The following is a 14545-nucleotide window of genomic DNA, read 5'->3' on the forward strand; positions in this document are numbered from 1 at the left end:
TTGAACCCACCCACAACAACGTTGGGTGAGTTCATAGTTGACATAAGTTAATTGTCGGTCAGTCTTATTGTCAATGCACAGATTATAACTCCATACGTACAAGAACGACGCTCGCTCACTACTTTTGTATATGAACATTAAGCATATTAAAAATTCACCAGCGCAAGACAACCAGAGAGTGGAATGGTCTTGTATTCACGATAAGTAGTTGTTTTTTTTTTTTTTTTTTTTTGGGCCTGTCGAGGAACAAACATTTGAGGAACAACTTCGACCAAAAAAAAAAAAGGGAAAAAAATTTGAGGAGGATAGGGGGAGGAGTTTAAACCGTAAAGCTCTGAAGCTGTTGCTTCGTTCTGGGAGGAGGTGAGGTGAGGTGAGGTAAACAATTCAAACAGGCACTGGATTCCCACCGGGCTTTTCCATCTTCCTTCCAATTTCGAGGGATGTGTTGTAGTCATCGTCTTCATAAGCGTACCCACCGTGGCTGGTAAGATCCATTCCTGCCATCTCGTCCTCCGCAGATATCCTCAGAAGTCCAAGTTTGCCCAGTATCCAGAACAGCGTTCCCATGGTAACACCCACCCAAACAGTGATCACTGCAATCTGCACAAGATGAGCTGCCATTAACCTTCCACCACCGCCCATCAGCAGTCCGTATGGCCTCCCTGTCCCTGGTTGGCCCGGGTACACCTCATTCACATACTCCTTCCTTGCAAACAGTGCCGTGAACAGAATGCCCCACGCACCACAGCCAGCATGCAGTTGCGCGGCCTCCAGGGGATCATCATACCCTACTCTCTCAGCTAATTTGTTAAACCCAATGAGCACCCAAGCAGCAACAAACCCACAAAGGACTGCTGCCCACGGATCAACAACCGAACAACCCCCGGTGATGGCTGCAAACCCACCAAGCAAACCATTGCAAACATCCGTGAGATTCCAGTGGCCTACGAGTAACCTTTTCCCAAACAAAGTCGTCAACGCAGCGGAGCATCCCGCTAGTGTGGTGGTGACTGCGGTCCTCCCAATAGCACTCCATTGTCCGTAATAACTTCCACTTTTCCCGTAAGCCTTCAGGATATTGATAAAAGACCCTGCATTGAAACCATACCACCCGAACCATAGCAACAGAGTACCCAAAACCACAAGCGTCCCGCTGTGCCCGCGCATGGTTACCGGCTTTCCGGAATGATCAAAACGGCCAATGCGAGGACCTTCAGTGAGCGCACCGCACAACCCTGCGATACCCCCGACCATATGAACAACCCCCGACCCTGCAAAATCAATCACCCCAGATCCGAACAGGAGGCCGTTGGTCCTGGCGGCACTCGCCCAGCCATCGCTAGACCAGAACCAGTGTGACACCACTGGGTAAACGAGGCCGGTCAAGAATGAAGAGTAAATCAAATACGAAACGAATTGGGTTCTTTCTGCTATTGATCCACTCGTGATCCCCGCGGCAGCTATGGCAAAACACCATTGGTAAAGGAAGAAGCTGTAGTCAGAAGAGTCGTTAGGGAAGTTCTCGAGTCCGAAGTGATGATGGCCGATGAAACCGTTTGATGGGCTACCGAAGGCCAAGGCAAAGCCAAAGAGGTAGTAGAAGAGTCCACCGGCTGCGGCATCCAGGACATTAGTGAGCATGATGTTCATGGTGTTCTTTGCCCGGACTGAGCCCGCGCAAAGCATGGCGAAACCCAGTTGCATGGCGAAGACCAGGTAAGAGGAGAAGAGGAGGTACGTGGTGTCCACTGCAAATGCAGTGTCCGTAAACCTGTCGTGGACAGTGTTGAAGTTGTTGCATATGTACTCGGCTGCGGCTGTGGCGTTTGTGGCTCCCCCGCCAAGGAATGAGCTAAGGTTGGCTGCCGAGCAGCCGGCTGACGCCATGGCAAATGTTTGTTGTTCTGGTGTTGTCCGTATTGGTAATTAGCAGCCTACTGTGACTGTGATTGCGATACAAGATTATTGAATCCCAGGAGGGGCTTATGGGCTTTAATTTTATAGAGTTGAGAGGGAGGCAGTGGAACAGCTTGAATCTGAGGAGAGATTCCAAGGTCGAATTTGAACGAGGCTGGGATACCATTTGCTATGCGATATTCTTGGAGATTCTTCAGGGTGAGTGAATGAAGGAGTCTAGGAAGATTGGGAGACGCCATGCGAAGCTGAAATTAATTGGAAAGAATCTAATCTAAGACCACCTTATGGGATGGATCCCACGTCTTGCACAAGGTAATTTAGTACTACTATTTACCATAGTTAGTAAGATACAACATGGGTATAATACGAGATAGTATATACATATATATATATATATTCGGACGTGAATAGTTTGTGGATATATTTGAAAGTTATATATTTGAAATTAAAATTACAGATAAATTTACTATAGTTTCCGAAGATTTTGCCACGTTTATGCCAAATTTAAACTTATTTTTGTGTATGAAACGTTGAATTTATCAAAATTTTATCATCTTATTACTTAAAAAATAAGTATAAATCTACATCTATTATGATATATTCATCTCATATATATGTATATATAACTCAAAAGTATGCCGTCATTATCCCTACTAAAATTTTAAATTTTTGGAAATTATAAACTATGAAGTACAATATGTTAAAAGTTTATTACACCTTTATACAATTAATTCAAAAATATGAGTATTCTTTAAATCCCTACTAACTAGGCTATTTTTACAACCTTAACCATAACGAAAGCCCTCTGGGTAGTCGAAAGCCCAACAACCGCTCACATTAGCGTTTCAAGTTAGACGCGTCTTCTCTGACAAATCCACTAAATTGCAGCAGATACTCCTCCCTCCGTGTCCATGTTACGGATTCAATACTCTCCTAGTATTATATTTATATATGAAATGCGTGCTCTATCCAATCCTGAGGGGTCGGTCAAAATGCAGGGACCAATTGTTTGTTGTGCACCAGGACCCATCAACCCCTGCTGGAACTGGAAGTGTATTTACCAAAAGGAGCCCAATTACCAGATTTGAACTCTTCATAGAAACTGGACTTCTTTGAAACAACGTAGAATACTGCGCAAAACAACAGAAACTGTACATCAGAGATGCGTTTAAAAGAGCAAAGCTTGAAGTTGCCAGCAGCGCTCATTTAATGACTTCTAACACCATTCCCCTTGTTAATATAAGTTGAAAAATATTGACGTTACGTTTTTTCATCTTTCCAAGATAGAGTGCTCCTCTTCACAGAATCGTCTTCAAGGTCAAAAAAAAAAAAAGGAAAAAAAAAAAAAATCATACCAGGTATGCCGGGGACAACAAGATTTGGTTCTTTTAGGACATCATAAAGTGGCCTCCTTTCATTTACCTTGATCCATCTCATACCACCACCTAAAAATCATTTCACAAGTCAAACCCAAGAGAAATGCTTTAACTGGAAACGAATACTTGTATGGATTCAACTTAGTTCGCCAAGGAATAATAGCAACACGTTTTCAGCTTGTATTAATTATAACAGGCAGGTAGAGCAACATACCTCCTAGAACAGTAGTACTACTACTTGATTCCTCAGCAGCATCATTTTCCTCGATATCACACTTTTCCAAATTAGCAGCAGCTGTCCCATCTGCGAGGCAATGAAAGATTTCTCTCTTGGATAAACGAACTCCAGAGTCAGCCTGTTAAATCAACTTTCAGCTTAAGAAAAAAGAAAAGACCAAGATAATACACATCAACATATTAACAAATTACCCAAAGGGAACATGTAACAATCATGCTCATAAGCTGAACAACCTTGAAGAATATATCTATCAGACCCTCTTTAAGTTCTTTCAGATATCCTTTTTCAGAAGCCGCATAGCAACAATTTAACAAGAGTTTACTGGAAGGACAATAAGGCAGTTTCAGGGACCGCAAAAGAGAATTTCTCCAAACATGAGACGAGGTCTTGAAGATAACTATAAAGGGAGATTATCAGTCATCCAATGTCATTACAATTCAGAGATTGATTTAATGGCAGCACAGAACAGAAAGTAACTACAAGGCACCCTGAACTACCACAACTTCTTTTCAGTCACTCGGGAAGCCAATGAGCTCACAAATGCCAAAGGACTCGTCCAAGGGTACATATACCTACTGAAAAACTTTAATATGATCAGATATTGGAAAGAAAAATTGAACAAATTTTCTACTAAACAATGTGCAGAAGCCCTCCAGAAATATTGTCCACTTACATCGAGTGAGTTGCAGATCTTACGAGTCAAATCAAAAGCCTTATTTTAGCAACATACACAGATGTATCAAGACTGGCAGAAAATATCATACCTCATAGTACAACTCGAGAGCATCACGTGTATAAGCATGCTCATTATCCCATGGCAAAGGAGGAGAACTTTCTGAAAACATGTAGGGAAGCTAAGGATCACCCAAGAAGTTCATCAATCGATAACAAAAAGTTCACATTGGCGGTCCAAAGAGAGCAGCATATAACCTTGACAAAAAACGATGTCAAAGTAAAAAGGATATTTCGTCCAAGTGAGTTGAAAACATGTCAGTCTCGCAAAAGTCCTCAATAAAGTCACTGGACATAACCTCTGCATACAGGAGAAGAACAGGCCAATGCAGGATATTATTCTTGTCCAAAGTTGGCTTTTTCACACCAGTGAGTTCTTGATACAAAGCCTTCCCAATTTTTATTTTTCTTTCTTCAAAGGCAGAGATCATATCCTACATATTTTACACAAGAAGGTTCAAACACTATTTAGGATTGACACAAGATTTCTTTAACTAAAAAAGGCTCATAGATTTGAGACCTTAACAGCTGTAACAGACTTGGAAACTTCAGCCTTACGGCGATCCTGCTCGGACTTCAGTAGATCAATTTGACCAGCTAGCTTGTTTAGTTCTTCATTTTCTGGCGATAGCTCAAGCCCTTTTTCACAATATGATTTTGCTTCAGCCAACAGACTCAAGGACATCGAAGCTTTGACTGCTCTGTAAAATGCCTGAAGAAGTAATACATAATAAACATTCATCACATCTAAAAAAGAAATACACGAGCCAACGTAAGCCAGAGCCAATAAGCCTGAACCAGAAAATGGACTTACAGATAAACAACCTTAACATTTGTTGGGGAAAGTTTGATAGCTTCCTCAGCATCCTGGAGAGCACGTCTATAATTTCCCAAGAGCAAATTGACATGGGCTCTATTGCAATAGAGGATTGACTGCTCTGCATCACTTAAAGCCTTCTGACTAATAGCCCTGGTGTAACAGTCAATGGCATCTGAATAGTGCTTCTTCCCCTTCTTCACATATTCATTTCCATTTTCCTGCAGACAACTGACCCAGATCAAAAATTTATTCTTATGCATGTACTCTTATGTATGCACTCTGCTAAATTGATGGAGAAATTAGTGAATACGCAACTTTAGGTTTTGTATATTGAACCACCCCTTGAACGGCAAGCGACGGGGGCTTATCTAGGGGGAGTTTGCGTGAGTAAACAATATTCAAATTCTAAGTATCTCCTTCAAATATTGAATCTTTTTTTCTGAACTTACATCTGAAATCGAATCTCCAACAGCAAAGTAATAGTCCAAGTGACCAAAAGGACCAAGAACAAAACCCAATTGGAGGCCTTCCCCCCCCCCTCCCCCGCGCGAGAAAGAAAGAACAGATGAACCAGGAAAAAACCAAATAAAACAAAAGAAAGACAAAAGCTCCGAATAAATAAGGCAAGCAAGAGGAAGAGAAACCTTGAGTTCGATAGCAGTAGATTGTTTGAGGGCAGAGATGGCTTCAAGGTCTACAACCTCGCTCTCTGTTTTGGGTTCAGAGCCCGCCTCCATCCACAGCGCCATCTTGGCTTTATTTGAATACTCTACTACCTAAACCCGATCACTCAGCAGGTCGCTCGCTCCCCGAAAACAAACCTTCTTCAGTATACACTATACAAACCCCCACACACACTCACACTCAGAATTACCATTTGACGAAAGCCATCGAAGGCAGCGCTCCTTAAGAATTATAGTACTGGTACTTGACAAGAGAACCCGGAAGCAAGAAAGAGCCTTCAAACTTGAGATGGGGGGTGACTTTTGGATTGGGCCGATCTTTCTAGACACCTTTGACGGCCCATAATCAAATCGATTTGGACAATGTGATGGGATTAACCCAGAAAACAACTACAAAATTGCCTTCTCTCTCTCTCTCTCTCTGCTACTAATTGCTAATTTGCCATTCGTTGCAGTAAATTAATTATGCTAACTGTGCCCGATTAGTTGATGTTATTAAGCTAAGGTCATAGCCGAGTTCAGTTGGTTACTCGTCTGTGTTTCAAGAAGCTGTCCCTCGTACCAAAAGATCCTCCGATTATCACCGTTCCTGTGTAATTTACCTAATAAAAAAACACGCAGAAATCCTACCCAGCGTCAAAGCAAACGGAACAGCTTCAATAAGACTGAAGAGCAAAAAAAGTTAGTGCTCAATGGATAGGCTGACAAAGTCTATAATAATTCAATTAATATACAACTAACTTTACAAAAGCTACCAGCCTCTGTACAGAAACCTTCGACGGCAAGGGCAATCTCTGCAACTCGTCCCCAACACCACCACCACCCACCCCCCCAAAAAAAATTTTTCCCCCGGGGCGGGGTCGAAAGCAGGGATTGTAGAACAAATGTAGGTGAAGCTTCACCAAAAGCTAAAAGTCGAAGAGAAGACCAGCATCTATAGTAGCAGCTTCAGGAGAGAAAACATTAAGCTCGGGAGGCACCGGAACTTCCAAAGCACCCAAAGCAGACTGATTTTCAAACAACCAGGAGTCCAAATGGAAATCCAATGGTGCAGAATTGGCGCTCCCATATAATTGCGAACCAACATCAGCATTGACTGCCGGCTCATCTCTCTGCACTGCATTTTCTAGCCGGTTGTACTCATCAGCAAGAGGTTGTTGGCCGTGGCTAGGAGTACTGTCCCAACCATAGCCAAATTCAGCACAACTTGGATCCAAAGTACTTCGAGTTTGATTACCTTGTTTAAATGTATCTTCCCCATGACTTGATAAAGAAGCGACTTGACCGCATTCTTGCGGTAAATGCCCACTATCAGCATTTGGCTGAGTAGGAAAAGCACCTTCAAAGCAGTTGCTCATGTTGGCCCACGAGGTTACAAGGGATTCAGAAGGAACAGGATCTTGAGAGATTCTTGTATCATTAGGATTGGTAGTTGTTAGGGGTTGAAAAGGAAATGAATTATCGAAGGGACAGTCCCAATTTGGCTGCGCGGCAACCCCGGGTTGTGTAGGCATTGGATTAGTGATGCTGAAGTCGCCATAAATTTGAGAAGACAATTGACGCTGAGGACCCACTGTACTTGTATTTATACTGCTCCCATGTGTTTGACGTAACATCTGAGGATGAGACAGTGGATGATTTGCAGTTCCATTGGCCATGTGTATCACAGCTGGTAAGCTGGACATTCTAGTAGCCATACCACCAACAATTGCCTTGGAGGAATCTTCAAAGGTACTAATCACTGGAGTCACTGGGTCTAGCCACCTTGTCGTAGAAGGATGGCTTCTGGTAGACTGATATCCATGGCTGGCTCTGGATGAATTATTACAGTACCTATTAGCTGGTAATACATCCCCACATGTTCTTGTCCTTTTTAATGGTACATGAGAAATGTAGCGAGTGCCTGTGTTGCCAGTACTGTGTCTCCTGTCACCAGGGATAAGATGACTATATGTACTCCGCAACTGTGGAGAGACGCTCGTATAATTTCCAGACTGTTGGCTTCTACCATGATTTATGTTATTTTGTGTGCCATTAATAGATGGCATAGAAGAAGGCTGATGCGCAGCTTGGGTAAATAATTGATTCTGTAATGAATGATCAGAGGGCAATGGTGGAGCTAGTCCTGTGGAAAAAGAAGTATCAGGAGCCACGGGTGGAGCTTCATCATTTTTCTTTGAACTTTTCCTCTGGGATTTCCAGAACTCCTCTTTGTCAGTAGCATGACAATGGTCAATACTGGAGATGCCGGTGCTCCAGTGAAGACATGGAGCAAGTGAGTCGCAAACATAACAATGGCACTGAAGTTAAAAGAAACTATGAATCAAAAGAGTAGCATGTGCCTGAAAATGAAGGTAAGCGGACAAATCTAAAAGAAAAAGGCTACAGAAGAAATATTACCTGCTCACAATGCCTATCATGTGGAGTAGAATTAAAGGGGAATTTGACACAAAGATGGCGTGCATGAGGATAATCTCTACATGCAACCTGCAAAAAAAACAAAAGTCAAACGGAAGAAACCTGCACCAGGAAAAGTTCCCATAAATCCATGTATACAAAGTACAAAACTGAAGCAAATTTCCAGATGTACATCCAGATTTCTAGATACAAAAAACTGTGTAGAACAAATTATACTGCTGACCATACATTAGTCAAAATATTACCGAAAAACTTAAGAACCTCGCCTACCATGTTAAGTAGATCTGACATGAATATAAAAATCAGAATACTAAGCGTAAGAAACAAAGATTTTCATGTACGGTTCATAAGACAATCTATGAAGTTTCCACTGATCAACATGACTAAATGTTGACTGCTGTTGAGAACTCTGTTCAGACTGCCTTTAAATTTACAAGGTTAGAATGAATCCTTTGTCCTAAATAGATGCCGTATATCAGGTATTGCATCACATACAGCTTCCACAAAAAAGACACAGCAGAATGAAATCAAGCTCGCATTCCAAGATCAGAACTTACAAATGCAAAAATTCCCCATTTCAGCATCTAAGGTATAACAATTTGAAACCCCTTCCACCCGCCCCCTCTCCCCTCCCCCCCCCCCCCCCCCCCCCAAAAAAATCAAAGGCGCACAACTTAGGCTATATAAACATGCATACATCAAGCAATAATATTGAAGCCAAAGTAAAATAAGAACAGCATTCGTAAAGAGAAAAGTTAATCACGAAAAAGCAAATGTACAAGACAATGCAGTAACAACTTTAGTAAATTTAATTCAGGAAATTTATATTCACAACCAATTACATCCGACCCATGACGTATCATTTCATAGTTGTTATTGTGGACATGAGAGAGAAAAACAAGGATATTCCATTTTCAATGGGGAAGCATTACATTAATTACAAAACCCAATCATAACCAAGTCCAGATGTCATATCCAATTTTATTGTGAAAAAATGGCAAGAAAGATGAGTATGAAAGATGCAACAAGTATTCATTAACAAGCAAGGACATTTTTCCCCTCGTTTATATACGGCGCAGAAAGAACAGTTGACCTTTCATGGCTCACATTCAAAGCCAAGTTCATCCTTCAGTCATCCTCCTTTATGACTCTGAAGAAACTGTGCCTGACCACATCTTGAGAACATCATCATAATAAAGCACACAAATAAGTACGACATCAAACAATTCTGTTCTCATAATTCCCAAAACTGTTCATTCGTAAATTACTAACTACTTTTTCCTCATATTCTCAACTAGTATAAACTGCAGGCGAGTCTGTCTAGGAGACAATATTTCTTGAATGAAAATTAAGACAGGAGATTTTTTTTTTAGGAGTTTGTAATGCTCACAGTTCATCAGCCAGAAACACACAACCAACACACAGAACAGGTAAATTCACTCTTAACGAAAAAAAGAATCATAATATAAAGATTGAAAGAAGACCATGCCGGTTGTTATCTCCCAAATAAAAGTTTGTCTGTCAGGACCATAGGTAGCTAAGACGTATGCTGGAGACAGATATTCAGTAGCTTAATGATATCTTCTTGCATCTTCATATCTTCAAGTAATCAGACGTAAGTGCACTAGTAATTCCAACTCCATTCAACCTATTAAGTAATTTTTGTAACACAAATGCGTAACTACTGGGATTAAAAAGTCTCACTCTTAAATGAAAAAACATAATATTCCTTTCTGCTTCCCCAATTTACTCGTCAAAACAGTTCACTTTTTCTTAGGCAATGAGGAACAAGTACAACTATCTCAGCTCTAAAGCGGCAATTTTTTTTTCAAATGAAAAATATCAAGAGTGTAGAAATACATCAAAGAATTTAACCATGGTGATAGAAGGAACAGCAGCAATACCTGGCCCTTTTCGCTAACAACAAGCAATTCGTCGGGATCATCCTCTCTTTTATCGTTTTCAATAGCAACCGGCGCATCCGGGTCAGCTTCCAAGACTACACAGTCATCATCATCATCAACTTTATCTACACATTTCACTGAAGGCTTTGGCCTGAATTTGGGCTTGGCAATAACCTCACCCACCACCACCACCTCATCGGAATCATCCGTTTTTTTATCTGCCTCATCCAATAGCTCTGATATCCAATCACTGTCATCGCGACACCCGCCGCCGCCGGCAGCGGACATGTTATCTCCCCAACCAACATCTTCATCGGAGCTTATATCCAGTACAACCGTCTCCTGCACAGCCATTGCAACCTTGGAAGTAACTCAGAAATCTTTCACCCAATTTATTGTTCTGTATTCCCACAGATAAATTACATAAATGTAGAAAGAAATAAAATAGAGAAACTTTACTACATCTGTGAGATCAAGGAGCAACAGAGATCGAAATTTGACAAGGGTTTTTGATTTGTGAATACTGAGAAAAAAATTAGGGTTCGTGAGTGAGCCTGTGACAGTGAAATTCAAATGTTGGCAGTTTTTTTTTCCCCTTTGAGCGAGCATTAAATTGGAAAGTGTTTTTCTGAGAGACCCAACGAGATTGCTGAAAATAACTTAGGGAATGGATGGGGGGTGGTTTGGTAGACTAGGTTTTGTTGGTAGCGTCATCGGTGGATGAGTCACAGACTCGTGAGTCGCGTCGTGACTCGGGAGAGTCTTGCTGCCGCCACTCGCTCTGGAGGAAAGAAGGATTGACGATGACGAATTCAGGAATCAGGACTTGCTGCTTAGGTTACGACTTACGAGGCAAGCGTGGGGAATTACGCTGTCAGTTCGCTGGTTGGGGTTTCGGACTTCCACTTCCCCGTTTCCGTTTACCAAATTTAGCAAGCAATAATGGGACCCATTGTGATTTAAACTTTTTTTCCCCATTCTTTTATTTTTGTAAATTTTATTTAATTTTTCTTTTATCAGCAACGATACATTTGTATAACTTACTCTATCCAAATTCAGGGGGAGGGGGAGCCTAAAGAGGCTGTTGTAGGGGTTAGTGGTTATACAGATCCAACTAAATCAAAAAAGTGTTATGACACAACCCTTATATTTTTTTCGCTGCTGGTGAACCCTCACCAACAGCAGCTCAAGAAGGGACTTAAGTCTCTTCCTGGTGGTCACTTAACCATTGCCAAGTGGTTTTTTGTAAATTTAATCGGCGCTCCCTTCTGTCTTGTCTTGTGCTGTGCCGTGCCGTGGGCACTCTCTTGTGACCTTTTTGACCATGCCAGTTAAGACAAAAGTAGTAAGTTCCGGTAACCTTCATTGAGGTTGAGGTTACAACCATCCTTTTATGAGGTTGCAATTAAAATAAAGAATGAGGGTATTCTTGTCCTTGCAAGTGATTGTGACTTGTGAGTTGAAAATAAAATCAAGAGAAATTCCATTAACAAGTGAGTGAGTGCTTTTAATATGTATAATAAATCTTTTTGTTTCCTTCTTTCCATTCCAGAGTTTCCGTTAAAATATCCTTGAGTCATGGATAGCAACGGGTCAGGTATCATTGAAAATTTTTCTAACCAAACTCTAATCCAACCAACATTCATCGGAGGAGTTATCCACCACATAAATTATGGGGGTGAAAGATCAATGATTCAAACTTTCTCCTTGTTTGGCAGATAAATTTTTTGTCAAGTTTGTCTGATATAAATTTTTTAAAATTTTTAATTACAATAATCTCCAAAAAAAATTTAAAGTTTTTAAACTACATATATTAAAATATTCAAAAAAAAAAACACACTTCAATAATTTTTAAAAAAACTTCTACAGTAAGTGACGATAAAGTTTTAGACAAATACCCAAAAAACTCACTTATCAAATGGGGACTTTATTTCCCATCAATGTACCACTATATATGTGATTTCTTTTAAATCCATACGAGTACGTGGTGCACCTGTTTGATGCAATGATAGTTTAATTTCTGTCAATTCTCTCGGTTCAGTTGAACCATCCCTCTAAGGTAGGAGTAGGAATATGTTATTCTAAATGTGCGAGTATATAAAAAAAGAAAAAAAAACTCTAATCCACTTATCTAAATCTTTTATTTCCTATTATTAAACCCTCTTCAATCGGGTTCTAATTTTCTATCGAACATCCTCCGTCCACTAATATGAATATTTTATTTAAAAAATAGAATTAATATTATTAAACTAAAATCAATACATACATGGTGCTCCATAAATTCTTTAAGTTGGGAAGGCTAAGAAGAGGCAGAAGGCCATAGAATGAGAAAAATCTAACATTTTATGAAGGGTTAAATCAATATTCTTACATTTTTTAGACTTTCGGTTATATATATGTATATAGGGTATTGGATTTTTAGGTTTTTCTTACCAAAATCTATTGAATTACATGTTATCAAATCATAAAAGATAATCCATCTGTTGTCTAATTAGATTAATTATTGAACGTGTTCGTTTTATCTTATCCATCATTGTGTCAACCTTAAAATGAATAAAGAATGTTACTTACACTTTTAATTCTGCTAATTACGCTTCATGGATTTTGTATTCACTAAATAAAAAAGCGTTAACACAAAAACAATAAAATGATTGGCCTATAGACTTTTAATTTTCAACTATAGAATTGTTTGGTAAAGGAATTTATTGTCAAGTTTTGTTTCCCTACAAGTTTTTCAACGACTTTAATTACAATAACGTCAAAAAACTTTCCACGCGTTTTAAAATACACACTTCAAAATTAAAAAAAACACCAAAAAATTACCTTCCTTCCTTCATTTTTTTCTCCCTCGCCTTAACTCACCACCGTTTCTATTGTCAGCCAATGTTGACAACTCCTTTTTTTCTTTCCTTTTCTCTCTCTCTTCCCCTTTCTCCTCCTTCCTCCTCTCTCTCCCTCACATCACCCCCTTTGGTTGCGCAGGGGGAGGGCATGGTGGCCAGGAAAAGAGGGAGAAGGAGGAAAGGGATGAAGGAGATAGAAGAAAAGAAAAAAAAAAGGACTACCATGTGCCAGTCGTCGGTGGAGGTGTCGGCAACAACGGCTGGGGAGGAAGGGCGAGAGAAGAAGAGCGGTGGGATGGGAGAGAAAAAGATCAAAGGAAAGAAAAGGGGGGAAAAAAGAAGTTTTTTCTTAAAAAAAAATTAATATATCTTAAAAATTTTTTCTACAAATAAGTTACAATAAAATTTTAAATAAACAGTCAAAAAAATTCATTTGCCAAACCCGTTTGGCTTACGTACTCGAACTTCTGCTCGTGCGCGTGACAAAAGTCATACTCCCTCCGTCCCGTTTTGTTAGTTTTGATTTTTTTTTTACATAGATTAAGAAAGTGTAATTAATTTGGTTGGAAACATAAATTTAGATTAATAATTTCCTAAAATACCCTTATGCTAATCACGAAGAGTGCCAATTAATATCAGTTACAACTAATGGGTTAGTATTGGAAAAGCTCAATGTATTCAATGTAGTGGGTTAGTATTTAATAACAATGTATTAATAACAAGATATTTAATAAGAGTATTTTAGACAATTTGAAAGATTACTACATTTCTTAATGGGAAAGTGGATTACAATTTGGGACACACGAAAAAGGAAAACAAGACTATCAAAATGGGACGGAGGGAGTATTTGATGATGTCTAGCCGACGGAGCGACGAAAGTCATATTTTGGAGCAAGTGGCCGGAATCACCGCAAAGGTGGCGATGACGTACATTCCCGACTCAGAAGAGCAGACGGAAAATCGAGCCTATGGATTGTTTCTAAAACCCTTGCAGCGTTGAGTTGAAAAGTTGTTGTTGGATTTACTGCTTTTGTCTCGAAAATAAGGATAATTTTGGACTCGTTCCCAAAGCAAACGAGCCCAAACAAAAAAAAGGAAGAAGCCCAGAAAATAAGGATAGTCAAATTTCATGACTTTTGTTGGATGCTACAGGTACAATGGGCTGTTACAATTTTTGAGCCAAAAAATATAATAATATAGAAAAAGTCTAACAGCGGCCAAAGAAAATTGATTTTGACGGTGATTAGAAACATAGAGTGGATTATCTACTAAGATAAACAAATAAAGGGAAAAATACAATTTTGCTCCTCAATATTTGCCAATTATATCATTTAATCCCTAAAGATTTAGCAAACAAATCTGGTCCTAAATATTTAGTACCTAGTGCAATTTTAATCCTTAAAGTTTCAGCAAAAACAAATATGATTTATAATATCACCGATTTGAAACAAATTTATGACAATTGACGGAATTAGTTACGTGCTATTGTATATTTGTTGAATTAAACTTAATAATGAGTAGTTGTGAACAATAAGAGTAACTACTGTGATAACACATTAACAACTGATTTGATTGAAAAAAAAAACAAAAACAATAAAGAAATTTTGGTAA

At 39.6% G+C, this 14545-nt stretch overlaps 3 protein-coding genes across 3 annotated transcripts; all 3 read right to left on the minus strand.

Moving 5' to 3' along the window:
• Positions 1-86: 86 nt before the first annotated feature.
• Positions 87-2270, minus strand: LOC140037512 (ammonium transporter 1 member 1-like). The gene has a single exon (XM_072081802.1). It carries the CDS (start codon positions 1888-1890, stop codon positions 388-390), a length of 1503 nt encoding a protein of 500 aa, XP_071937903.1. The 5' UTR covers positions 1891-2270; the 3' UTR covers positions 87-387.
• A 294-nt stretch (positions 2271-2564) lies between these two features.
• Positions 2565-6013, minus strand: LOC140037515 (uncharacterized). Its single transcript, XM_072081812.1, has 8 exons — positions 5731-6013; positions 5092-5304; positions 4787-4978; positions 4498-4700; positions 4299-4377; positions 3511-3652; positions 3276-3365; positions 2565-3050 (listed from the first exon to the last, which is right to left on the minus strand). The coding sequence occupies exons 1-8, from the start codon at positions 5833-5835 to the stop codon at positions 2950-2952; spliced, it is 1125 nt and encodes a 374-aa protein (XP_071937913.1). The 5' UTR covers positions 5836-6013; the 3' UTR covers positions 2565-2949.
• A 392-nt stretch (positions 6014-6405) lies between these two features.
• On the minus strand, positions 6406-10996 carry LOC140037511 (uncharacterized). Its single transcript, XM_072081793.1, has 3 exons — positions 10092-10996; positions 8170-8256; positions 6406-8069 (listed from the first exon to the last, which is right to left on the minus strand). The coding sequence occupies exons 1-3, from the start codon at positions 10443-10445 to the stop codon at positions 6678-6680; spliced, it is 1833 nt and encodes a 610-aa protein (XP_071937894.1). The 5' UTR covers positions 10446-10996; the 3' UTR covers positions 6406-6677.
• Between the last annotated feature and the right edge of the window lie 3549 nt (positions 10997-14545).

The sequence above is a fragment of the Coffea arabica genome, chromosome 1c, assembly GCF_036785885.1.
Source record: "Coffea arabica cultivar ET-39 chromosome 1c, Coffea Arabica ET-39 HiFi, whole genome shotgun sequence".
Classification (NCBI taxonomy): Eukaryota; Viridiplantae; Streptophyta; class Magnoliopsida; order Gentianales; family Rubiaceae; genus Coffea; species Coffea arabica.